The sequence below is a fragment of the Bombus vancouverensis genome, chromosome 8 (assembly GCF_051014615.1).
Source record: "Bombus vancouverensis nearcticus chromosome 8, iyBomVanc1_principal, whole genome shotgun sequence".
NCBI classification, from domain to species: Eukaryota; Metazoa; Arthropoda; class Insecta; order Hymenoptera; family Apidae; genus Bombus; species Bombus vancouverensis.
Genome location: NC_134918.1, coordinates 13,170,344 through 13,196,613, shown reverse-complemented (window position 1 = coordinate 13,196,613; position 26,270 = coordinate 13,170,344). Strand labels below are relative to the sequence as shown.

At 34.2% G+C, this 26,270-nt stretch overlaps 8 protein-coding genes across 49 annotated transcripts in view; 6 read left to right on the top strand and 2 right to left on the bottom strand.

The window, feature by feature from the left end:
- Dscam1 (Down syndrome cell adhesion molecule 1) overlaps positions 1-3,633 on the bottom strand; it is a 56,217-nt gene extending 52,584 nt beyond the window's left edge. For all 34 annotated transcript variants that reach the window (XM_076620853.1, XM_076620850.1, XM_076620862.1 and 31 more), the window contains exons 1-2: positions 3,530-3,633; positions 1,383-1,506 (exon numbers count right to left, since the gene is read on the bottom strand). In XM_076620853.1, the coding sequence (XP_076476968.1) occupies positions 1,383-1,470 (88 nt within the window). In that variant the 5' untranslated portion in view covers positions 1,471-1,506; positions 3,530-3,633. The remainder of the gene's footprint in view (positions 1-1,382; positions 1,507-3,529) is intronic.
- A 643-nt stretch (positions 3,634-4,276) lies between these two features.
- On the top strand, positions 4,277-5,598 carry Dpm1 (Dolichyl-phosphate mannosyltransferase subunit 1). The gene is made up of 4 exons (XM_033332274.2): positions 4,277-4,558; positions 4,678-4,888; positions 4,965-5,155; positions 5,237-5,598. The coding sequence occupies exons 1-4, from the start codon at positions 4,419-4,421 to the stop codon at positions 5,454-5,456; spliced, it is 762 nt and encodes a 253-aa protein (XP_033188165.1). The 5' UTR covers positions 4,277-4,418; the 3' UTR covers positions 5,457-5,598.
- A 655-nt stretch (positions 5,599-6,253) lies between these two features.
- Positions 6,254-11,846, top strand: LOC117155828 (centrosomal protein of 104 kDa). 2 transcript variants are annotated; one of them, XM_033332264.2, is made up of 16 exons: positions 6,254-6,529; positions 7,313-7,477; positions 7,835-8,046; positions 8,112-8,298; positions 8,372-8,583; positions 8,656-8,863; positions 8,932-9,076; positions 9,135-9,261; positions 9,334-9,560; positions 9,646-9,915; positions 10,106-10,319; positions 10,401-10,579; positions 10,647-10,792; positions 10,867-10,968; positions 11,048-11,173; positions 11,235-11,846. In XM_033332264.2, exons 1-16 carry the CDS (start codon positions 6,490-6,492, stop codon positions 11,303-11,305), a joined length of 2,631 nt encoding a protein of 876 aa, XP_033188155.1. In that variant the 5' UTR covers positions 6,254-6,489; the 3' UTR covers positions 11,306-11,846. The 2 variants fall into 2 exon arrangements, with proteins under 2 accessions (XP_033188155.1, XP_033188154.1); XM_033332263.2 differs by having other exon boundaries at positions 6,255-6,529; positions 8,929-9,076.
- Positions 11,847-11,908: 62 nt separating this feature from the next.
- On the bottom strand, positions 11,909-15,260 carry Nsun2 (tRNA (cytosine(34)-C(5))-methyltransferase Nsun2). Its single transcript, XM_033332265.2, has 11 exons — positions 15,121-15,260; positions 14,454-14,939; positions 14,299-14,383; positions 14,075-14,237; positions 13,898-14,005; positions 13,637-13,824; positions 13,399-13,543; positions 13,007-13,324; positions 12,576-12,943; positions 12,343-12,504; positions 11,909-12,283 (listed from the first exon to the last, which is right to left on the bottom strand). Exons 1-11 carry the CDS (start codon positions 15,184-15,186, stop codon positions 12,129-12,131), a joined length of 2,244 nt encoding a protein of 747 aa, XP_033188156.1. The 5' UTR covers positions 15,187-15,260; the 3' UTR covers positions 11,909-12,128.
- A 516-nt stretch (positions 15,261-15,776) lies between these two features.
- fy (fuzzy planar cell polarity protein-like protein) lies at positions 15,777-18,032 on the top strand. The gene is made up of 5 exons (XM_033332269.2): positions 15,777-16,295; positions 16,400-16,792; positions 16,852-17,049; positions 17,163-17,362; positions 17,465-18,032. Exons 1-5 carry the CDS (start codon positions 16,218-16,220, stop codon positions 17,820-17,822), a joined length of 1,227 nt encoding a protein of 408 aa, XP_033188160.1. The 5' UTR covers positions 15,777-16,217; the 3' UTR covers positions 17,823-18,032.
- Positions 18,033-18,375: 343 nt separating this feature from the next.
- spict (magnesium transporter spict) lies at positions 18,376-22,218 on the top strand. 5 transcript variants are annotated; one of them, XM_076620881.1, is made up of 7 exons: positions 18,376-19,273; positions 19,360-19,482; positions 19,570-19,712; positions 19,867-20,543; positions 21,040-21,131; positions 21,787-21,855; positions 22,080-22,218. In XM_076620881.1, the coding sequence occupies exons 1-6, from the start codon at positions 19,174-19,176 to the stop codon at positions 21,798-21,800; spliced, it is 1,149 nt and encodes a 382-aa protein (XP_076476996.1). In that variant the 5' UTR covers positions 18,376-19,173; the 3' UTR covers positions 21,801-21,855; positions 22,080-22,218. The 5 variants fall into 5 exon arrangements, with proteins under 5 accessions (XP_076476996.1, XP_076476995.1, XP_076476998.1 ...); XM_076620880.1 differs by having other exon boundaries at positions 22,024-22,083; XM_076620883.1 differs by lacking the exon at positions 21,040-21,131.
- cni (protein cornichon) lies at positions 21,506-22,284 on the top strand. Its single transcript, XM_033332276.1, has 3 exons — positions 21,506-21,637; positions 21,787-21,855; positions 22,024-22,284. The coding sequence occupies exons 1-3, from the start codon at positions 21,557-21,559 to the stop codon at positions 22,282-22,284; spliced, it is 411 nt and encodes a 136-aa protein (XP_033188167.1). The 5' UTR covers positions 21,506-21,556.
- beta-PheRS (phenylalanine--tRNA ligase beta subunit) lies at positions 22,140-26,060 on the top strand. 4 transcript variants are annotated; one of them, XM_076620878.1, is made up of 12 exons: positions 22,140-22,280; positions 22,371-22,471; positions 23,282-23,337; positions 23,466-23,620; positions 23,840-23,909; positions 24,048-24,314; positions 24,394-24,573; positions 24,651-25,031; positions 25,114-25,194; positions 25,269-25,361; positions 25,440-25,719; positions 25,849-26,060. In XM_076620878.1, the coding sequence occupies exons 2-12, from the start codon at positions 22,399-22,401 to the stop codon at positions 25,998-26,000; spliced, it is 1,788 nt and encodes a 595-aa protein (XP_076476993.1). In that variant the 5' UTR covers positions 22,140-22,280; positions 22,371-22,398; the 3' UTR covers positions 26,001-26,060. The 4 variants fall into 4 exon arrangements, with proteins under 4 accessions (XP_076476993.1, XP_033188158.1, XP_033188159.1 ...); XM_033332267.2 differs by lacking the exons at positions 22,140-22,280; positions 22,371-22,471 and adding an exon at positions 22,899-23,153; XM_033332268.2 differs by lacking the exons at positions 22,140-22,280; positions 22,371-22,471 and adding an exon at positions 22,901-23,153 and having other exon boundaries at positions 23,282-23,372.
- The last annotated feature ends 210 nt before the right edge of the window (positions 26,061-26,270 follow it).

Genomic DNA, 26,270 nt, shown 5'->3' with positions numbered 1-26,270 from the left:
AAAGGCTTTTGAAAAGCTCCGAGTCAACCACCGCACACCGGCAGCCAAAAAACGCGTCTCTCCTCTTTTTCTTCGAGTCCCCGTTTCACAATTCACCGCGATGGTATATAAGCGCGAGGTCGAGTGGCGATAACTTATCGCCCATAAGTGTGTCGCCGGTGAACAATCCGCAGATCGTTTAAAAAGCGGCAAAGGCCACGTCGACGAAAATATTATCTTCGCCAGTGGAAATGCGACGGTATTCGAGCGTGCAACTTTCAGATCAAGTACGAGTTTTCCATCGCTTTGCTTCATTTCATTCTGATTTAATTTTAAACCTACTCAGCGACTCTCTTGCTCCTAACAGCGAACATTTCTTTCCTTGCGGTACGACGTGGTTTTTCTACGCGTATATTCCGCCGTTACATCTTCACTTCTTTATGCTTTATTGGAAAGTATCTTCCACCGTCTGTCGAATCATCGCCAAGGCGTCTCGTGTTGGGACTATGACGGGCGCAAAATCAAAGGATTCACCTGGCGGGGAACGGTGCTCAGGCAAGCTACGATTCTCTTTCAAGCACAACCGTCGGTTCTGGGAACAGCAGCTGTTCCTTTCCCTTGGTTTCCTCCTTCTCCCCTCGCTCTTGATCTTTTCTTCGGCAGCTGCAGTCCGTGCTCCGTTTCTACCTACCTACGCCTCTCGTGGACCTTTCACGAGCTGACGGATGCGAAATGAAGCAACGCGAGATTGCATCGACTACCGTCCAACTGGTTTCTCATCCGTCCGCCTCACCAGCCGACGAAATTGTACCACGAATCACACAGAACCTAAAGATTCACGCAAAATACGGACATGATTCTACATTCTGTGATTCTATCGAATATTTCACCGTTGTAACTATTCGAGAGAGACGTGACACGCAGGCTGTTTTCCGTCTCCCAACGTGTCCTTTCAAAGGAGATCAAAAGACATTCGTCGCAAAATCGCATTGCGGTATCTTAGGGACTCGCGACGTTGACAGCAGCTGCAAAATTCACCGGTCTCGCTATGATTAATCCTCCTATTGATCGTGCACGTTCAGAGAGCGTGTTATCCCGAAGATTGCTAAACGAAAGATAAATTACCGCATCAGCTGCTGACCTCACGGCTCGCATCGTGTCATACGTGGTTGATGCGAATACGATTAGATGGACAAGATTGGAACGCAGTGACGCATTCTTTCGACTCATTACTGTACTCTTAATAACTCAACCGCTTCCTTGCGAATCAAGATATTGTTACGAGATAGATAAAGATCGAGATAAAGATCAATTTCATTCGAAGGAAAAAGTATCACGGCTCATGGTCATCGCTTATCATTGCTACTGCGACGTATGTATATTTTTAAAGCTAGTCGACTCACCGTTCGTTAATGCCAGAAGAGCCAATAGAAGCATCGTCGTTAGATAGGCGGGTATATTACACCCCCCTCCTGGTGGATCACGCCACATTCTGATCCTGTCTTCCTTGATCGCACTGATTCTCACCTGATTTCACAGAAAAACACGCGAGCTTGAAACTGGACCACTCACCAGAAAAATGATATCACGCAGACGTGATCGCAACAGCCTCGCGTTGCCTTGGCGACACAGTGAAAAGAAACTATGTATTTCCTAATTGTAAGTCGTTTCCCGTCTGCAAGGAGATGCACGCGAGTTCCTCTTTGTGACACCGATAAATATATCCGATTCCTTTCCTTTATGACTGACCTCCGTCCGGTTCAAGGCCAACTGGATTGGCCGGCTCATGCTACAGCTCTGTTCGCTGGTTCTATATAACACGATGATCGCGCCGAATTTTTTGCAAGCTTGTCAAGAAGATCGCCATGCTTCGCTACAGCCAGTGCATGCTATTAAGCAGAAGCGAAACACGTCGTCGGTCGTACTTAATAGTTTTCTACGTTTCTACATTCTTATACGACCGATATTTTATCGCGATGCTAGTCAAAGCAGCGTAACTTCTTTCTTGGCGAAGCAGAAAAGAAACGAGGCGATGTATGCGGGAATGGAGCCTTATTGAAATTTGCGCTGCAGCTGAGCGAGATCCTGGAGGAAGTGCATGTGCTCTCGGCTGGCTGAAATCACGATGATATACGAGGCCTGTGCGCCACGATGTTTTAAGCGGGCTAAAAAGCGAAGCGGACGAAAACGGGGGAAGAAAAAAGAAAGAAAAAACCAGGGAAAAAGGAAATCAATGCGTGGAAACTGAAAGTGCGCGAAGCCTTTAGTGTCCGTCGGCTCGTGCTAATCCCTAGAACTCTAGAACACGTTGCCGGTCGTTTTTCAAAAGCACCGGTGATACAGCGTGCACGTGCTGAATCGTTGATAGCATGGGTTAGGTAGAAAGAAGACAGCGAACGGGAGAGGCGAACGACGCAAGAGCGGCAAGAAGAGAGACGGAGCAAGAGAAAGAGAAAGGGCGGCGGAAGAACGGAGTAGTGCGGTTCGTCACGGAACTGCTCCCTCTCGGCGGGTTTATTGATCGCAGGGTGCGGAGCGGACCAATCTACCCCTCGTGCAGCGTACGCCATGCTTGCTGGTATTTGCCCGAACCAGTCCGCTTGCTTGCCAGTCTGCCCGATTCTCCGCTCCTTCGTCAGCCTTTGCTAAATCCGGGAAACTCGTCTCTGAGCTTATAAAATTCTGCATGACTCGCTACCTGGACCACGAATACTGCTCTCCTTCGTTGTCGCGATCATTGTCTCGAAAGATGCAGATACAGAAAGGAATCTCGACCGACGACGAGTAAGTGTCGCCGTTCGTTTAATTAATCCCGATGTCAGCAGTATTACAACGGATAGATCTGGGCCGTCTAACGTCTACCTGGCTTCGAGGAAGGTCACCACCCTTGTACGCGACGCCGGTGGACCGTTTCGTCTTTTCATCCCATACCGATCTTTCTTTTTAAGAAAAAACCATGCTTTCCTTGGTCGAAAATTAAAAGAGATGTTTCTCGATAGCTGCATGTGCCCGACCTCAACAGTGATTCTTCTGCAGTGTCCATTGAATCGTTTTAAAGTTGCATCTAGAGACTGTGCGTCAGCCAATGCAGTGCACTTGGGCAAAAAGTCGCGTGCTGTCTCTTCTTCGCTGGCGTTCGCGATTCTTTGTACTTTAAGATGAAACGATCGATTTAAGAATTTCGTTCAACCTCTCGGGTGACAATCGCTGAGTACGTCGACCTATGTTCTACGAAGAATACCAAGAATACAATCACGTCAATGAGCTGTTGCGATCACGAGCTGTTGCGAGAGAACGCTAGAAGCACGAAGCTTTCAATCGTAAATGACAATCCGCAATAAAATCACACTCTTCATCCACGGGAACACATGCACACACGTACACACCCACGAGAGATTTCGCAAATTCTCGAAAGACTACCAGGGACCTTTTTAAATTGACCCTATCTGGCTCTTGCGATAATCGCGCGAATTTCGAGTAGGCGAAGCCCTTCGAGCATGACTCACGCGTGCGATTGTTATACCACATCGTTTTTCACCGGTTTACGTACCGACGACACGTCGATTAAATCGCAGAGATACACGCTGACCACACGGGTTTGGTGAACAGAACGAACACTCTAGGTCCGTAGACGGCCAAAGAGTGCGGCGAGGAGCGTCGTTTGCTTCGGGACGGGACAGCGGCTGCTCCACAGGATCTCGAGGTCGACGGTGGGGGGTCGCCTGTGGTTCGCTGTTGCCTCTCATTGTGGTGGGGATGCCGTTTGGTCGACCTTTGTTGCGCGCGACGGAAGCTATGGCGGTCTGCGTATTTTCGCACCGAGTTCACTAATTGTAATTGTACCATGTTTATGCCCCGTCACGTCGCCAAATTTCACTTCCTCAAAGCATTTTTGACACGATAAATGGCGCTGCTTAATAGACCATGCCAATTTCTCGCGGCACGTTCCTGGCATCTAGCCTCCAACCCTGTAGATAAAGTTTCGCTGCTGTTTTATCATGGTGAACTTTGACTCGAGACGATGTCTGGCAAATCTTTCCGTCGAAAGAATGATTTGATAAAAAATTGAAATTAAAAAAATATTTCGATATACTTTAAGAAATACTTAAAAGTGCGTTTTATATTTGATTTTATTCGATTCATACATATATGCTGTAAATGTCGTTCTCTGGTGATACTTGAGACTCCATATTGTCAAGACTTTCAAATATTTAAATGATTCATTTCATACGAGTCTAAGGACTCGATGAATGAAAGTTGAAAGCACCGCTATGTCGTGACGTAAAGGAGCGTCGTCGAGACACGTCATTGAAGGATGACTGCTTTATTGATAAGTTTTCCGAAGCCGCGTGGATTGTTGCGCTACCTTTGTTAGTGCGACGCTTGATAAGGAAGGATTCGTCTGTGGCACGTCTCTCCATCGAGTATTGCTGTCAACCATGGTCGAAAGAGAACAGACAAAAAAAGATATAAAAGAATTAGCGAAAAATGATAAGTATTCGATTTTGCTTCCAACCTACAACGAAGTTGAGAATTTACCCATAATTGTATGGCTTATCGTGAAGTATATGGATGAGAGGTAACTATCATGGCAACATAACCTCAAATCTGAGAAAAGTTATCGCTTCTGTAATTAGACAATTATAAGTATGAGATCAAAACGATTGATCAGTCAAGCGATAATATACAACATTCTAGCGAACTTGATTATGAGATTATCGTGATAGACGATGGTTCACCAGATGGAACATTGGACATGGCCAAACAGCTGCAAAATGTATATGGAGAGAACAAAATTGTTTTGAGACCGAGAGAAAAAAAACTTGGGCTAGGCACAGCTTACATGCATGGGATTAAACATGCTACAGGAAACTTTATTGTCATTATGGATGCAGATTTGTCTCATCATGTATTTATCTTTGTCTTCAAGAGGAAACTTTCCTTAAGAATAATATCGAATATAACATATGTTCTTATTTTTATAGCCCAAATTTATACCAAAAATGATAGAGCAGCAGAGATATCTTGATCTAGATATCGTTAGTGGCACCAGGTATGAGCAAGGTGGTGGAGTTTATGGTTGGGATTTCAAGAGAAAATTAATAAGCAGAGGAGCAAATTTCTTGACTCAACTGTTGCTGAGGCCAGGTGTCAGTGATCTCACAGGAAGTTTTAGGCAAATAACTTAGACATTAATTTTACGTGAATTTGTTATAACATTCTATACATACATATCTTACAGTATCTGAAATTGCAGACTATACAAAAAAGATGTACTGGAGAAACTTATTCAGTCCTGTATATCAAAGGGATATGTCTTCCAGATGGAGATGATTGTAAGAGCTAGGCAATTCAACTACACCATAGGAGAAATTCCAATCACATTCGTCGACCGTGTTTATGGAGAATCAAAGCTGGGAGGATCAGAAATTTTCCAGTTTGCAAAAGGTCTTCTATATCTCTTTGCAACAACGTAATATAACACGCGATGAGAAAAGAAATGAAAATAATCATTTCTCATATTTTGAAAAGAAAGATATATAAATCAAAATGTCTATAAATAAAAAATTGTATATTAATGTGCGTTTTTTAAATAAACACTTAAGTTATATGCACTAATCGATATGTTTTAATCCAGGACAGTCCCTTTTTTTGAAATTAATAAAGTATGAAAGCAAGTTTTAAAATTGGGAAAGCACGTGTATGCACACGTGGTCGTCAATGAGAGACACGATAGTCACGATACGCGTATAACGATTCTAGCAAGCGATTCCACCCTCGCCGCACCCTCTGACGTCACGCAGCCTCCGCTTATTGATCCATTACAAAATTACAGTCTATATTTCGACTTGAGCAGAATGCAAGACGGTGCTACAATGTGCCATGTACAGAAACTAGCCAAGATGTGAAAAAAAATATCCAACGCTATAAACGCTATCTACGCGTAATCATATATAATATAACAAAATAAACTTCCAGAATTAATCCACATGTATTTTTTTATGTATTTATAAATAAGTAAGAATAATTTTTTATTACATAAAATCAAGCGACAAAAGGACCTTCAACATCCTGTTCATCACCGCTATTTTATCATCCCCTTTGGAAACGTCAAATTTGTTCTAAAAAATGTTACCAAATCGTGCTGTTCCAATCGGTCATCGGATTTTTCGTTTCCCGATAACAGAGTTTAAAAATACGAGAGTATCTAGTCTAGCAAGCGAAAATGCTCGAGGTCTCGAGATCAGAGTATCCGTTTGCGGAACGGGTGCAGTTAGTCAGTTCTGTCGCAAGCTTCGCCGCGGCCAGACGTGCAAGTGGCGTTGCCTACGTGCCGGGGTGAAACTTGCTAGCACCCCCTTATCGAGCTTTCAGATGGCTGTGGTTTTTAGATTTTGACGTTTTCTTCATTTCCCCTTCTCCTGTTGTACACGTTTCTTTTTTGCCGTCTTCGTTTTAGTATATATGGTAGCGATACGTTGTTTTCGTCGCTAGGACGTCACCCCCGACATGCCACGGAAAATCGGATTCAACGTCGTGTACGCAACCAGTAAGAGAACATCAGATTGTGATTGTGGAATATATCGAACGACGATAACCTCGAGGTGCTACTGTAATTACTGTAGATCCAAGGATTGACAGCGCAAAGATATACGATAAAATAATATTCATCGGTATAAATCGGAAGGGTATAAAATTGCGAAATCGTTTGCACACGCGAACATCGATTTTTTTCTATCCACGCGGAAAAGATTTCATTTTTCGAAAATTTCTGCTTTAGAAGAAAACAAGTTAACAACAACGACTCGACACGTGCTTCACCGCGTCTCGTTACAGATTGTATAGATTGCCCTCGAACGTAATGAAGCCGTAATCAATGCCTGGATAACACCTTACCGAGCTATTAAATATTAGATCAAGTATTTTCGATTATACGTATGTAACCGCACAAAAATAGCCAAGTAACACGTTTCTCTCGTTGTTATGATTGTAAAGCGTAAGCTAAGGTACGGTATTGCGTGACAAGGTCTCGTGTTAACGGTCCATCGTGGAAAGAATAATTTCAGAGTTAAAACATTATTGATTACATCTCTTACAATCTCCATTTTTATTCAGAAAGCAGAAGCATATAATTGCTCGAAATAGAAACGATACATAAATGAAACTTTGGACAAATTTTCGGTAGGAATCGAATATATTCCATCAAAAATTTTTTCCATACAATACCGGAATCTTTCAAATAAAATCCATTTGCAACAACGATAATACTTATTGCAACTTTATAAAATATGCTCCGTTTTATTTAAGATTATAACATTTGAAATAATCACAGGCGAAGAAGATAGACATTCTTCGTTGGAGCTGAACGTTCATGGACCGACGGTAAGAGGATGGCAGAGTTCAAGAAGATGTACATATCCTCAAGAACTCATTCTGCGCCTTCATGGCCCGACGAAGCTTACGAGGATACAAGTCTTGGCTCATCAATATTTAATTCGTAAGTTCCCATCGCTGCAAACAACGCAACGTATAGTACATTTGTCAAGTTATTATCTTTCTCTTTATTTCTTACCGTGAATCATTTTATGAAAATTTAATGTCACGGTGTAACAGAAACTGCCGAGTTTCTCCGGCAAGCAATTCAGTAACAATGAAAATCGAATTAGCACGGCAGCCTCGATTTCCTCAGGCTAGGTCGTTTTGCCCTTCTCGTTTCACTCCCGTTTCTTACTCCACTCCGGGCTGAATACCGCGCAACGTTCTACTCTTCATTGTTTATAAATTCCTCTCTTCTTCTTCGAACAACGCGTTAACGAGAGAGCAACTTAATAATGCTTACGTCAAATGCTTGCAGCTGAAAAATTGGAGATTTGGACATCGAGGGAAGAGAATGCATCCGTGACGACAGAGTTCAGTTATTTGGGTTATATTACGTTGTCCGACAATGCCTCGACCATGTACAAAAGTAGAGAGCTGAAAAGCGTTGCCCTCCCAGAAACAGAGGCGGTCACGCTAAAACTAAGACTTCACAAACCGCACAGTAACGCGCACAATGTTTATCAGCAGGTATATGATCTATAATCATAAGCCATATGCAACGAAAAATATTACAACCGCATTTGGGATTATAGGTCGGTCTTATCGCTATTAACATTCTCGGTGAACCTTACGGGCAAGAGCTCACTGGCCAAGGAGATGCACCGTATAATCCCCATTACACATCGCCATATGACGATTTGGCGTTCGAAATGTACGTCGATCGCGAAGTAGCCAAGATCATAAGACAGATGGAAGCAAAAAAGTTACAAGCTGTAGAAGGTGTGTGTAAGAATTGTATCATTTAGATAAGAATAAACATTTTACGAAAGACTGTATATAAATATGCTTTTAGAGGAGAGATTCGAGTATGCTTCGAAACTTAAAGTAGCGATGGAGAACTTAAGGAAAGCTGGAGAACGTCTCGGAAAGTATGAACTGGAAAAGAAATATGCGATAGCGTTAGAAGACTACGACAAGGCTAAAGCGAAGAAGGCACAAGCGCAACAATACAGGCAACAAGTCTACCAGAGTTTAGAGGTGCAAGATCTACTAGAGCTTCATGGGGTAAATACGCGTCTTTAAAATTAGTCTTTAATTAAGATTTGATATTTGTCTACTATACTTTTGTCTGAATAGCCACTGGAAAAGAACAACAAGTCGTCGATGGAAGGAAAGGAGTCTATATCGATAGATACCTGTACTTCGAATACAACTACTGTTCCTGAAGACATTACATCTCCTCCGAGATTAGTGATTCCACCAAATCGCGATGGAGCCATATCGCCGACTGGCCCGGCGCATCAGCCTCCTGTTTCGCCTTTGCATCAGAAACCAAACAGTCCTGGTAAATCAATTTACATATATATAAAGGAATTTTAACAGTTTAGAGTAATCAATTATCTGCAACAGAAGTTACGGATAGTCCCACGAACGGTGTCGTAGAGAGACAGAATAACTGCAACAAGGGTTCTCTCAGAAGAAAAACTAAATCGGCGGGGCCCGCACTACGTTCCAGCTACGAAGCTTATGAAGAGAGGACGATTCCTGCTTTAAGACAGTAAGACGAGGAAAAAGAAAAATGAAAAATATAGAGATTACCTTAAATTACGTTTCAGTTCGCACACAAACGAGTTCACAAGGGAATGCCACATGGACAATACGGAAACGAAAGTGATATCAAAATTGAATGATAGGGAAAAGAAGCAAGCCGCCTTACCTATCGCTGTTTTTGGAATGGAAATGGTAATATAAGTTTCAGACAGTTACATCAGTTAATTTATAAAATGATGATAATTAATAAAATTTATCGTTTAGGTCGAAAAATTTTATTCAAAACAATTCACGGATAAGGAGGAGGGCCTGATGCAATTGAAGGAGGAGCTAAAGACCTTTGATGCGGAAGTTTCAAAACATTCCGCGAATAAAACAGCCAGAGCTGCAATCTTGCTGCTGCATAGAGCTCTTAGAGATAAAGTCTTCAGCGTATATAGTCTAGCAGCGCAATTAATTAGAATTTTCTTCTCAGAATTTGCAACTGATAGGTATTCACATAATACACTATATAATATGATTTAAAATAATCATTCAATCATACATGTCTATGAGAAATTGCCATTGTCATTTTAGGGTATCTTCTGCGGAAATTGCACGAAGCGTAGAAAGACTACTTCCTGAATTACTGACAAAATCAGGCGATACTACTCCAAGAATTCATAACATGGCAGTGCATACAATACTCAGTATGGCAGATTGTAAATGCGTCAGAGAGTTGCATATTATTCCTGTGCACTTGACAAGACCCGTTAGTAGTAGCACTCATCAAAGATTAGCCCTTAGCAGGTTAGAAATGGTGGAGCAATTAATTCTCAACCACGGAATATCCACTGACAAACAAAGGTGACTCAAAATAACGTAATCTCAATAGTAAATTTTATATCTGATATAATGAACCAAAGGGCATCAGACCACTGTCTGTGACAATCGATATGATTTTATTTGTGAATGTCACTTGCAGGGGTCTGTCCTCAATGTTAAGACTGATTCGTTAAAACGCAATTACTCTGATAAGGCATTGTAACTGTTGTAGTGGACTCACTTGTCGGACCTTATCAGAATTGGGTTCCTCGGGATTGCATCATCCAGCAGAAGCGGTTAGGAAAGTTTCCGAGAGAATTTTGGTATTGGTGTACAAGGTAAATCCCAGACTGGTCCGTAAGCAATTGCCTCCTGACGATGACATCACAAGAAGGAACTTATTGTACCGTCAACTTTTTCATGAATTCGACCTCATTGATCTTCAGGTATAGATTTTTTTATAAGGATTAGATATATGTATATGGAAGGTCTACATATTTACGCTACTCCTTATTTGTTTATTGAAGAGGAAAAAGGAAGCGGAAGCGAATCATAAAACAACAACACCCACGCGAACGAAATCAACGGAAAATAATGTAGCGAATTTAACGAAATCTCCTTCGAGAACGAGTCCTGTTGTGAGTACCGGAAGCTCAACAAGTATAACATCTCCGTCCGAGAATAGTACAGAACATAAAGGTGACAAGTGAGTAACATACAATCATATTACAAATATCTGTTTCATATATGTTAAGAATGTATTTCTTTTATAGGATATGCATATTTTGCCTCTCCAAGGGACAAGGATATTCCGAAGAGGGATTAAACATTCATTATTGGAGAAATTGCCCTATGTTAACAAAGTGTGAGGCATGTAAGCAAGTGGTGGAAATTTCATACTTGAACTTGCATTTGTTAAGTGAGTATTGTTTCTTTCATTTGATTACATTTAATGCGTAGCACTAAATAGCAAATATATATCTTATTTTTCAGATGAATGTGATATGAGAAGCAATTACGTAAAATGTGACACATGCAAGCAGGCCATTCATGAAAATTCCTTCGAAGAACATAGAAAAGATAACAAGTGTACAAGTATGCAAACTTGTTTGATATAGTCTCTCTGAATATGAATAATGAATATGGATAACATCCATCATTATTTATGTTACAGAACCTATTGAAGGTTATGATCGTTGTCCATTGTGCTCCGCTCTTGTCAATCAAAATAAGTGGAGGGAGCATTTGATGGGTGATCATCCCTGTGCGAATAACCCTCGAAATAAATCAGGAAAAAGCTGTAAGTTTGATATTATTGAAATATAATGCATCAATAAATACAAAATTGGTTTCGTTTGTAGGTTCAAAATCGCCATCAAATTCTCAGAACCTCAGTGGAAAAATAACCACACCAACTAGTAGAGATTACTAGCGTCAGCCGACAACTTCGAATCTTTCGGAGTGTAAAAGATTTTAGAAAAGGTTTTTCTTTTGTTTTCTTTTATAGTTTATCTATATGTTATGAGCTATCCAGCATTTTTCATATTTATATACTTGTATTTAAATGTTTTTTATAGCAAAACCCGTCCTTTATTAGTAGATATTCTCCATGTTAAACAAATTTTTAATCGTAAGTTGAAATCTTCTAATCCCTAGGATCTAGGAACCTTGTTATCAGCTAAATTTGAGAACGAAAGAAAATCTAATGCATACTGTAATTTAAAGCGAATATCAATGAGGCACACGATAGATATTCATCTTTTCCAACTTTAACATACAGTAGAAGCAAGAAGTTCTCTGCGATTTAATAACATATTGTTGAATACTATGGCAGTAGCCATCTCAGAATTAATGATTCCTCTATATCCGGCCATGTTTATAACAATATTTGTACTATAATCAGCAAAACATCTTGAATTTAATGGCCAAAAATAAAAAGGGAAAGAGTATCTGTCGCTCAAACTATATAAAAATTACATGTAATTTCATAAATTATTTCATAGAGAACGATTAGTAAAACAAAAGACATTTCCCATCAAATAATGATCATTTCTTTGTCCTATAAAACATTTTGTTTCGTTTCTATAAGATACATTTTGTCATGGCGCATTGGATATTCGCCTGTCAGAATTCCAATGGCGCGCTTTTATTAAATTTTAAATAAATGCAAATTTTTTACTTATTCTTATAACATACTGAAATTGATATCTTGAAAGAAATTAAAGGAACATCACTTTGTATTACAAAATTATGTGTTATTCTTTTAATTCGTCCGAAAATTCTGGCTTAATTTCTTTCTTTATGTTAATGTCTTTCCCATCAGCATCATTAGTAGTTTCATTGTTCGAGTCTACAGAAACAGCTGTAGAATTGTCTTGAGAAACACGATTTTCTTTGTATTTATTTTTTTCTGAAATAATAATTCTAAGTAACATTTGAAATGTATGGTAAATACTTCAAAATACATACCAAACATCGAACAATCAGCTCTTAATAAACGTAGATAATGAATCGCATCATGTACATGAACATATGCTCTCAGAGACATTGTACCTCGCCATCCTACCATTTGCAATTTTAACGGGTTTTCTGTCCCTTCTTCTTCGTATACCAATATACAACTTCCAGTTGCTGAAACAACAAAAGAAACAATTTTTATAATGAAATTTATAATTAATGTTTAATGTTATAAAATATATTACCAAAATTTTGTAATCGTTCTTGTGTTTCCCGATTAAGTTTCACAATTTCTGGTGGTGTATTAGGATTATTGTTCTGTAACAACATTACTAGGTCATCTTTAGATAACCTAATTTTTCTACTATCGCCGAAATATTGAATAATGCTTTGTATTCCTTCATGTGCAAGTCTAAATGAACAATCCATGTTTTTATTGTCACAGCGTACAAACGTTTTTACGCCAGTATTTATTAATTTTATTTGATCTCCATTAGACAATACAACATCACGTATCGCGGGTGACGTGTAATAAATATTTTTCTTTTTTTTACCAATACATCGCACCAATAAACACCGAGGATCCAAGTCATTAGATATATTATAAAAGCTTCTAAAAATTTCGGTATTAAAGATCAATTAAATAAACAGGAAGTTAAAAAAATTTTCCACCCACTTAATAGATGACCACACATCTTCCTTATCATCGTCGAAGAAAATGAATGGATCTTCCTTAAATCCAGAAGCAAGTCTTCTGCGTTTTCTTTTGGATTCTCGTAATTTGTTCATATCGTCAAATATCTTTCTTCCATGCACATTTTTTGCTTTTTGTTCTTGTTCCAAACTTAATTCAATGTCGTCATCTTCACTCTTAGTATTTTGAATAACTTCATCGCTCTTGTGTGACGCACGTTCCCATGGTAAGTGATTTACCTTTTCCAAAACAGCCACAAAAAATCCTCCTGTATCTTGATGGTGTGGTAATATTCTCATACTGCATCATTAAAGCATTATTATTATGTAATTAAATCAATAACAATATTAACAAGAAACTCAATTTCTATTTACCATCTTTCAAAGTGAAATTTAGTTGCATCCTCAGGTTTTGGTGGAAACATTTTTGGACGAACTTGTGTTTGCCACTGTTCAGGTACATCTTCCCATGATTCATAATATTGTAGATCTTTTGATGCTGGTAACCAATGTGATATGCCTAGAGAGTACATCGTTAAATGTTTGATGCAATAGTGAAGTCGTACAATACAATACACAATGTATAATACAATATATACACAATATACGATACCTGGATCACACACTAATCCAGGTACTAAATCTCTACAATCAACTAATTGGACAGAGTCTTCAGTTTCAACGAGAAGCCTGTGAAGTACAGCTTCATTCTCTATTGGATTTAATGAACAAGTAGAATATACCATTCTTCCTCCAACTGCTAAAAGTTCTAAGCCTCTTCTTGCTATTCTAAACTGAATTCTTTAAATTTATAGATATATAAGTTATTTCTATTAATTAAGTTATACAGTGTTTAAGAAGAAATAATACTTACCCATGGAGATTGTTGCCATTTGCTGGACTCCATTTACACCAAATATCAGGGTTTTTTCTCATTGTACCATCACCACTACATGGTACATCGGCAAGTATTCTATCAAATCTATAACAAAATGTAAAAATTACAAGATCTTTATAAACAGAAATATTTTATTTCATATGTTTTACTAACTTTAGATGCTCTTTTGTACCATCTGGCTTGGTAGTAGCAAAATTAGGCAACACTGAGGCATCATGATTTGTAATTAAAATAATTGGGCTGTTTAATCTTTTTGCTTGATGTACAAGCATATAACAACGATTATTGTCAAGATCATTAGCTATTACAAAACCCTCTGTAAAATATCAATAAAATTTGCTTAATTTGTTTGTAAATATTGAAAATTTCATTAATACCTGGAAATGCACTTCCTTCTTCAGAATGTATCATTTCAATAAGTTGGGCTGTCTTTGATCCTGGTGCTGCACACATATCCAGAACCTATTTAAAATAATTCCTTTCTATCTTTCAAGCTAAATTTAATGTAATAAATATTAGTAGATCAATATACCTTATGATTAGATTTTACATCTAATACTAAAGGTGGCACCATGCTAACTACTTCTTGCCTACTGATGCTTCCACTATCTGTTTCAACAATTAAAAAATTATGTAATCTAAAATATGCCTCAGATTTCCGAATATCTTTTCTGGTTAATTGCAACTGCCAAGCTAATCCATCAGGATAAAATGGTAAGCACTGCAATATATCCTTAGGTTTAATTCCTGCATTATTTTCTGAATCATCTTCGACATGTGCCTTTAAGATATCCTTAAAAAAATCTCCTTTAATAGTTTCAATTAATGCTTTAGCTTCTGCTTTTGATCCTGTAATTCTAAATGCCACTGGAAGATTCTTTCTCATAGTATTAATAAAGGAATCCCATTGTTCTTCAGGAACAATTTTCTGAGTTTTGTAATAATTTTCAAAATCCTTATTTTCTCTGATAATGTCTTCATAGTTATGGTGTGGAGTAGTATCCCACTCATTCTTTTTCTGTATAATTCATAAAAATTTTAAATACTGTTCACATGAAAAGAAATTTTCTTAGCAATTAGACACTGATTATTTTCAAAATATAGGAGGCTGATAAGTTTTGTATATGTATAATATATAAGATAGAACATAACCGCAAACCTCGCAGCCGATGTTATTTATTTAACGATTAAGTTTGTACCTTCTGTTTCTCACGACGTTTTTCTGCGAAATTCTTTTTTGGCTTATGTTTCCGCCCTTTTCCCATTGTTTTTTGTAAAACAGTGTGCTATACTATCAATTACTCAACACGTGCTTATTAGTGTAACTACAGATGACAAGATCACTACTTTTTCTACAAGAACACAAGGCTCGTGTAAAATGTTTTCACATTAACAACCTATAGGCGGCGCATCTAACGTTCAAACTTATAATGCTCCAGTCATACATCAGTGATATTTCAGTCGCGCCTCCAGATTTTCTTCCTAAGTAATGCCACTTCTCGCTAAAGCTCACGCGTTTTAGGTTGGCAATACATCACTGCTGTCGATTCATTAAAATATTCAATTATTTTCAGCGAGATACAATTTGTAACAAAGAAAGTCAGAAAATGCGCGTCTCTTGAAAATCCGTTCTTATATCCCACATCCTGCATTGCACGTCTATTCACTAAAATTGCGTGTTATGTGGTCAACATTCCAGCAAGCGCTAATCGAAACATTGCAAACTCATCTCCGATTTATATTAACTCTCCATCTACATATAGGGTCGTTTTTGACCAGTAATTTTAAATAATTTTTCATTTCTTCCATATTTCCGTATAAGCTTTGCTTTACTTAAAAAAATTAAGGTCTCATTTTTATTTTAGGGATCAAAAAATTATTGACTATTTTTTGTAATTTTGCTGTTTTCGATGTGTAGACTCCGAAAATGCATATTTTAAAGTGAAAAATTCATTGGTTCAAAAGTTATAAGCGCGATTATATAAACAAGTCTGAAAACATCTAACATATAACATGTAGTAATAGAAATTATTGAATGATATTCTAGAAACTTGGAAAAGTACTTAAAAATTTGTTTGGGTCTTTTTTAAACACAAAAATCTGAAAAAATAAGAAAAAAAATAATAATAAGAATAAGAATATTATGAAAGTTAGCGTAACATTGGTATAACATTGATAATAAATTGAATTTAAATTTGCGTAGCAGAAGGGATAAAATATTTGCAAATTAGAAACGTAAAAGTTTATATAAAAGCTTATTAAATATTTAACGCCTAAAAAGAATAAAATCATTATTATGGTAGCCCACGTTATGTGTTTAACCTCTACTGGAGGAATTCCTCTATTTTCTCGCCAGAAAGGGGAAGGAGATACGGTAAAATTTACATAATTATAAACAAAAGAGTAATACATAAATCTATGTAATATCAATTTTAATTTTTCTTTTGCTCTTCCTTTTTCTTCCCAACATATTTATAGATGACATTTTCTAAAATAGCATCTCTATATGGGATACATATGTTTCTCAAATCACAAAACATTAAACTTTTGAATACAAATTTACCCGATACTACGATAATGTGGAAAGAATTTGAACAAAGTATTACATTAATAGTTATTGCAAGTGGAACTACCAAATCTGTATTGGATAAATTCTTAAATGCAGTTTTTGGTGCAATGATCTTGTTTGTTGGTATCGAGGAATTAAAAAATACCAAAAACATAGAAAAGCTGAAGAAAGATATGCGTTTGTGCAGTCCAATTGTTGATAGTTTATTGCAATGTCTTGATGTTGGTGATGGAATTTGTTCAAAAACTGATATTATCAATATGACAGAATGTATAATGTGCCAAGAAAATAATCTGTTTCAGGTAATTGAATTCTTTTTAATTCATGCATTTTCTGCATAGTAAATAATAATCTATTTAAGACATGCTTAGAGGGTTATATGGAATGTTTGGATTCTATATATGGATGCATCTTAGTACATGGGTGTTTAGCAGTAGCTACAGAAGGATGGTGGAATTTAAGTCCCATTGAAAGAAAATTATTAATAACAGCTGTTAATACAGAAGATACTTATAGCACGCGAGACATTCCAGTATTTTTACCTTATAAAAGTCCAAATGTGAGTATTTTCATTAAAAATTTTTAAAATACAATTTTTATTTATTAATCTAATAAGATTTATTTTAAAAAATAAGTTCAATTGATCATAAGACAATTCAATTGATCATATAGGTAGCTTTTAGATTAGTATCCATTACGTTGATCAATCAAGTCGAAGTATTAGCCTTATGTGGACCCAATCCGAGTTTATCAGAGATCGAACGATTTGCCATACAATGTTGGAAAAATAGTATTGATGCTTTACACAATGCAGAACAATGTTATCCGCGTAACTTACCTACATCTGTAAATTTGGATTCAGAGACACTTGGGTAATATATAATAGTACCATTTAATATAAATAATTTTATTTAGAAAAACCTATTATCAAAATGTATTATATAATATCTTTTTCTTTTCACTCCGGAATTTAGATTTCTGTTAGCAAATTATAAGGTGCAAAAGTTTATACTTGGTAAGAATATGCAGTATGCAAAAAATAGAGTCAGTGGTTCACACAGATTGGACATATTAAGAACATTTTATCATCAAGCTGTAGAGACATATATATTATCTTCAGAATCTGAATGTGATACAACAGATGATAATTGGAAATTTGTTGGTGTAAAAGAAACTTATCTATGTTCAGAGTACCATAAATGTTATGCAGTTAAACATGGAGATCATATACTTTGCATTTTATGTGCCTCCACAGTTCCTACTCATACAGTAAGATTGGTTTGTCAAAAAATATTGAAAACATTGCTCATTGATAAACAAGGCTGCTGGTAAAAATTTAACACATTGATCTCTTTTTGCAATATCATCCCATTTTACTTCTATTGTAAAATTTACATTAACCCACCTTATATATGTCCTGATACTATGTTTTTATTAGGTATAAGGAATATATATTGTGAACATAAAAAATATATAATAATCATTTGTAAATTAGGATTTATGTAAAATTAAACATATTTCATTAAATGTTAAATCATTTTATCATGTGTTTACTGTTTAATCACTTTAATTTGCAAATTAAATTATCATTCATTGATACTTTCCATTCATAATGTAACAGTTACATACATAACAATCGTGTTGTACGAACTATTATTTTGTTGTCAATGCATTTTATTTGTTAAGAAAAAAAGCAAGAGAACAATCCTAAGTGAAACGATAGAAAAGCTGACTATCCTCCGATTTCAATGATTTTTGGATATGTTGTAAAATCCAACATTTTGGAAATGTATTTTCCGAGATATTCACAAAAAGATGCCACTACTATTACAGTGAATTCTGCCTATAGTTGTGCGTCTGTAGTAGCGTATGCGTCAACATTGGTTGCTGGCTGCTTATTTTCTGTTTATAAATAAGAGTGAGGAGAGCTTAAAGACACAAATGACTGTTACAACAGAATTAAAGATGAATATCACTAATATATTGGATTTGGATTTGGGTTAGTTTTTTCAATCCGGCCGGCGAAGCTTTCATAAAATAAGAAGTATTGTTTTTTTTTCGTAAAATAATATCAATTAGTCATTCGGCTATGATTTTTATAAGTAATTTATTATTTTACGCAAGTGTTACCGACTGCCTCGTGGTGATGAGATTAAAAAACCTAATCCAAGTACAATACATTCATGATATTCTTTTTTAACAGAATTATAAATTGTAACAGACATTTTTTATAGCCTCGTATATGCACGTTGTACACGCGGCCTTTAAACTCACCCAACTCTCCTTTATAAACAGAACATAAGCGATCGGCGGATAGTAACAAATACTAATGCATACTGGTAGTTTTTCGATAACTACATATATCAATTATAAACCTTTTTGATATCGCTCTAATAAAGTGTCAGTTTTTATATTGTATATATGTATTTATCGAATATGTACGTATATACGCATGCGCGCATAATGATCTATCCATAGAGTATGTTATTTTGAATTATATATATTTACTTTCATACAATCATTATCATTACAGTGTATATTACATTAACTTGGCGAATGTAAAATGTCAGATAAACATTTCGTTTCTTATAACGTTTACATAATGTTGTAAAAATTTAACAGTATAAAGTATAATATATTTTTTTATATTTTGATGGATTACTGGCAAAACTAAAATTTAAATATGAGCAGAGTAACAAAAATTGCGGTTGATACACAGTTATATGATGCAACAAATTTTTACACAGGTTTAGGTTTAGCAATTAGTTCTAGTGGTTTTATAGGTTAGTTGACTGATTTTCTAATTTCGATTAGAAATTTATTTAAAACAATTTAGCATTGATTATTATACAATGTTATAATTATTTAGGTGCCAGTTTTATCATTAAAAAAAAGGCATTGATTAGATTACAAAGGCGTGGTGCATTACGAGCTTCATCCGGAGGATTTGGCTACTTAAAAGAATGGATGTGGTGGACTGGTCTTCTTTCAAGTATGTGAAACAGAAAATGCTTATACAATATGTACATGTGTTCAAGATATAATACTATTACTACAAAGAATATTGATTTCATTAAAGTGGCGGTAGGAGAAACAGCAAATTTTGCTGCTTATGCATTTGCACCAGCTTCATTGGTTACTCCATTAGGAGCACTTAGCGTTTTAATATCTGCAATATTGGCATCAAAATATCTAAATGAGAAGCTTAATTTGCTAGGAAAGGTAATGATGTAATATATATTATAAGCTATCTTTATTATATAGGAACAAAAATATAAAATAACAAATAAAATAAATAAAACAAATAAAATTTTACTACAAAATAATACAATTTCTATTGAATATATAAAGATAAATATAATTACTATTATTCCAGATTGGTTGCCTTTTATGCATCTTAGGTTCCACAGTTCTTGTAATTCACTCTCCAAAAGGAGAAGAAATCAGTACATTAGATGAGCTTTTAGATAAGGTTAAAGATCCAGGATATATTATTTATGTATTAATTGTAATAGTATGCAGTATTTTGATTATTTTTTATTTTGGTCCTGCTTATGGAAATCAAAATATCATGATATATATTTGTCTGTGTTCATCCATTGGTTCATTGACCGTTACAAGTTGTAAAGGATTAGGACTAGCTTTAAAAGAAACCATTCTTGGATTTAATAATGGATTTACGAACTGGTTGACATGGGCCTTTTTATTTAGCGCTATACTCTGTATCAGCGTACAAATGAATTATTTGAATAGATCCCTCGACTTATATGAAACCACAATTGTAACACCTATTTATTATGTAGTTTTCACAACATTAGTAATAATTGCATCTGCAATATTATTCAGGGAATGGGAAAATATGAGTGCTGAGGATATCTTGGGTTCATCTTGTGGTTTTTTAACTGTAATAACTGCAATATTTCTATTAAATGCATTTAAGGAAATAGACATATCTTATGAGAATGTCAGGCATATGCTGCAGCCTAAAAGAAAGTTGCTCATAAGTAGTAACAATCAGTGGAGCGACAGGGATGAGGAGAGATTAATAACAAGGTTAGAAACAGAATTAAATCATACATATGGAGCTCAAAATTTAACAAGAACTATATAACTAATTATGCATATACAAAGTAAAACATTGCAAAGCATATACATTGTAAAGATATGAATAACTTGTATTTAATGTGATTGATTTTAAAATAAATCTTACAAATTTCAAATCTTATTTATATCTATTATGTATATAGATCTTAGAAATCATTTTTCAGTAGAATTATCTTTTCTATTCATATTTTATATCAAGTCCTAAAGAAGCAATAGGTCTAAGTCTGCTTTTTTTGTTTTGTATTCAAGTATCTTTTCAATTATAATAATGTAATTACACATAAATGTCATAAAAGTCATATAGAATTTATTGTCAAATTTGTCATATATGTTATAAATATACAAAACCATCTCTTTTTAACAACTTTTGTTAATAATTCTAGTTATTTTGATAAAATTGCATTCTGAGCATGACATTGAATCTCAAGTTGCATTCCATCTATAGATTCGACATAAATACGTATAAACTGAGACCAAAACATTCCACAATGGCAACGTATTCACTGCATCACATTGGAAAATGTGAAAATAAAGGAAGTAATATCAGAAATAAGTTATACTATATATATACAGGGTGGTTGGTAACTGGTGGTACAAGCGGAAAGGGGGTGATTCTACGCGAAAAAAGAAGTTGAAAATATAGCATAAAAATTTTTTTTTCATTTTTTTTCATTTTTTTAAAAATCTACAGTGAGATCCGTTATAACGAGATGTGCTAAAGTGCACGCGTACCGAGCGAAAATTCAAAGTCGATTTTCTCGAAAACAAAGCCTCAAACGAAAAATTTTTATTCTATATTTTCGACTTCTTTTTTCGCGTAGAATCACCCCCTTTCCGCTTGTACCACCAGTTACCAACCACCCTGTATATAAATATATTTACTTAAAATGCAATTCTTCATTTGTAAGTCAAATTATGTCACTTGAATCAACTTATTACTAGCATCACGTACAGTTATTACAATGGCGTTCAGTTTAGCCGCTTTTTCATATATCGTGGCCTTAATTGTAGATGCTATTTTGATCATTTTTGCAATATTTCATGTACGTACTTCTTCGAAACTATAATGTCTGCTTCTCAAAACAAAACAGTAATTAAAAATGTGTACACGTCTGTTCAATGCGAATTATTTCTAACCTTAGCGATATAGGTGTAAAGTTAAATGACTCTAGCTAGACATTATATTTTTCAGGTTATTGCATTTGATGAATTAAAAACTGGTTATAAAAATCCGATTGAACAATGCAATAGTTTAAATTCGGTAAGAGTTTGAAATTAGTTTTTTATAATATCATATTTACAAAATCAATAACAAGTGTATGTAAAATTAAGTGTTTAAGTTAAATATATGTATAATGTATATGCATATATATACATATATATAAAATATATATATATATGTATGTATACATGTCTGTGTATATTTCAGCTAGTTATTCCAGAATATGGATTACACATTTTAATCAACATTTTATTTCTAATTAGTAGTCAATGGCTTTCATTGCTTTTAAATATGCCATTGATAATATATCACTTGTGGCAATATTATCATAGACCTATCATGTCTAAACCAGGTCTTTATGATCCCACTAGTATAATGAGTGCTCAAGCTCTTAAAATTCATCAAAGGGAAGGATGGAGTAAACTTACATTTTATCTTTTATCATTTTTTTACTATTTATATGGGTAAGTTTTAGAATATGTAGGGGCTAGTAGACGTAACTAATTATGAAATGTTTATTATAAGAAAATGTAATATGTTCTATTTTGTTTCAGAATGATTAGTTCATTGATTCACTGAGGAATGGAAATCATTCTTTATTATTCGCCAATAAAATTTGTTTATAATACATCCTCAGTCATCAATGGTTCATCAGGTTAATTTTTTTGTTGGATAAAGTAACTAATTTGTTAAAACGTGTTATTGTTTTTTGTAAAAATAAAATTTCATACTCAAGTAATGTTTTTTTTTCTATTAGGTAGTCATAGAATTCAGTACACTTTTATTAAGGAGTCTAAGTGAAAGACTTTTATTTATTTATTTTAGAGTAGGAAAAGCTCTACTATAAAGGACGTTTATATAAATTGTTTATATATATATATACACATATATATATAAAAGATGTTTATATAAATATTTAATTATGTCAGATTATATTTATACAACGGAAATTTGAATGCTTTTACTTGTATTATTATTACTTGTTCCGTTCTACAAATTTGCGAATAATCATTAATTTGTTAAATTTAAATCTGCGAACTACAGAAATATATGTATGATAGGTATGACAGATATACCTAACCTTAACTTATAATATCTACAATGCTGCTCCCTATCCCTACTTAGAATTAATAACATCAGAAAGGAAATTCCCTCTCTGTTAACATAAATTGATTCTAACCTTAAATTCTTTTCTGAGATATATCAATTTCAACACAGTTCTAACCATTTTCGAATTAATAATCGGCTATTGCATGTTGAGAATTTGTATTATATAAAAATGCCGACTATTAATATTAAACGTGACTTGTTGTTTAAAACTCTTGGTAAAACATATTGTAAGTTATAAATATTTAAATAATGAACATTGTAAATTGTATCAACTTCTTTTACGTTTATAATTATCCTAACTAAATATTTACCAATATAATATTTATAAGTAAATTAATCTATAATATGATTTTAGCGGATGCCGAATTTCAAAATTTATGTTTTGAGTTTGGATTAGAATTGGACGAAGTGGTATGCAGCTTACATATTATTGGATACTATCAAATGTATTAATGCATATAAGAAATGAATTGCTATATATTTCCATATGTAGTATTACATCGAAATAATCCTAGAATTAGTTAAATTTTGATTTTTAGACAACAGAGAAACAAATGATGACAAAGGAGCAAAATTTAAATCATAGTGGAGAAGTATCTGAAGAAGTTGTATATAAAATTGATATACCTGCAAATAGATACGATCTATTATGCTTAGAAGGTTTAGCTCTTGGACTTCTTATATTTCAAAAGCAGTATGTACAATATATGTTTATTATATAATTTTTTAATTTTTCTATTAGTTTTCATACCATAGTCTTATTAAAATCATACTATTATTTTAACAATTCCATTAGTTCATTATTAGTTCATTAGTATATAATAACAATACGTATTATATATTAGCAATAACTGCAATAATAAATAAACATATGATATAGACTACTACAATTAGAAAACTTTTTTAAATATAGAATGGATATACCACAATATACAAAGATATTTCCAAGTACAAACACACAAAAGATTATAATGACAAAGCAGGTATATATATGATTTTTATTATTATCAATGTTTTTTTAATTAAAATTAACAAAGCTAATTCAATTGAAAAATAAAAGCTAAAAATTAAATCGAAAAGTTGAACTTTTAATAAAACTGTTTTTTTATGTTATATTTTAGTGTATGAAAGTTAGAGGGCATATTGTTGCAGCCGTTTTACGTGATGTTACATTTTCTAAAGATTCTTACAACAGCTTCATCGATCTTCAAGAAAAATTGCATCAAAATATAGGTAGGAAAAGAACTTTAGTATCGATTGGAACTCATGATCTAGACACTGTCAGAGGTCCATTTTTATATGATGCAAGGCCACCAACTGACATTTGTTTTAAGCCACTTAATCAAGAGATGGAATATACAGCAGAAGAAATTATGAATTTATACGAAGTGGGTGTTTTTACAATTTGAATGCCTACTTAATATGGACTTTATTTTAAAGAGAATTTTATATTAAGTTTTATTTTAGAACCATGCGCAATTAAAGCAATATCTGCATATTATAAAGGACAGTCCAGTTTATCCTGTAGTAGAAGACAGTAATGGAATCATTTTATCACTCCCACCTATTATCAATGGAGATCATTCAAAAATTACACTCAATACTAAAAATATATTAATTGAATGTACTGCGACAGATTTAACAAAGGTACATAAAAGCTATTATTTTCTTTATATTTGCAAGAGATAAATCAACTAATAGCAAACTTTTGAAAAATTTTGTAGGCAAAGGTAGTACTGGATACTATAGTTTGTGCTTTTAGTCAATACTGTAAAATAAAATATTCAATAGAAGTGGTGGAAATTGTGTATCCTGATAAACAAGTATTTCATTATCCAGACTTGAAATATCGAATTGAGGAAATGGATTGTGAAAAAGCAATAAAATACATTGGTATAAAACAAACTGCGGAGGAATTGGCTAATTTGCTTTCTAGAATGTCTTTGAAAACATCTATTAAAGATGGTAATATATTAAACATCGAAGTGCCTCCTACAAGGCATGATGTGATACATGCATGTGATATTTATGAAGATATTGCTATAGCGTATGGATATAATAAAATTGAGAAAACTATACCGCATTTATCTACCACTGCGGATGAGGTACTAACAAATGTTACAATTGCCGATTTTTAAGCTGGTTAAGTTTTAGATAAAATATTTCCTATTCATGTTTTAAATTTAGTTTCCACTGAATAAATTATCTGATCAACTACGGATAGAATTGGCTTGTGCTGGATTCACAGAAGCATTGACATTTTCATTGGTATGCAAAATTTTTGAGCACACAGTTATACAAATTGTACAAATCAGTTATAGTTGAAAAGTTTCTCCTTACAGTGTTCTCGTGAAGATGTAGCGGATAAATTAGGTCACGAATTATTAAACATACCAGTTGTCCATGTGTTAAATCCAAAAACATTAGAATTTCAGGCATGTACAAAGAGTTTATCAAGACCATAGGCTCAGGTTAGTTTAAAATATAAAATTAACAACATGACAATGTTACAGGTTGCCCGTACCACTTTGATACCAGGATTATTGAAAACGTTAGCTGCAAATAAAAAAATGCCACTTCCTCATAAATTATTCGAAGTTTCCGACATTATATTAAAAGATAACGATGTGGAAGTTGGTGCACGCAATAATCGACATTTATGCGCGGTATATTGCAATAAATCTGACGGTTTTGAAGTAATTCATGGTTTATTGGATAGAATATTACAAATATTAGAAGTGCCATGGAATGGCAGTAAGAATGCAAATGGGTATTATCTTCGTGCTGTCGATGGTAAAGCATTATATGAAAAATTCCATGTACCAAATTATACGTATAAGAGAACGCAATTTATTTAGAAATATTGTTTTTTAACAAGGTATCATAATATCTATTATCCTAAGTCCATATAATTTCTTTCAGATCCCACTTTCTTCCCTCATCGTTGTGCGGAAATATTATGTTATGATAAAGTGATTGGAAAGATGGGAGTTCTACATCCAGATGTAATTTCAAGATTTGAATTAAATACACCTTGCTCTATATTAGAAATTGATATCGAATGTTTTTTATAAGACAATTATAAAACTTATTATTGATAATATGTTGGAATAAATTATACACTTCTCCTATAATTATTTTATTATTAAGCAAAAATTTAATTAAAAAATATAAATGATGCAGCAAATATAAGCGTTAAATATCATACACGAATACTGATTTGTGTTTAACAGATGAGATTAATTTTAATTAAATCATTAATCTTTTTTTCCTTTAAAATCGAATATATTGGAGGGAGAAAGGAAAAAAACAATTTTTAAATTTACATTTTCTTTTTTTAATTT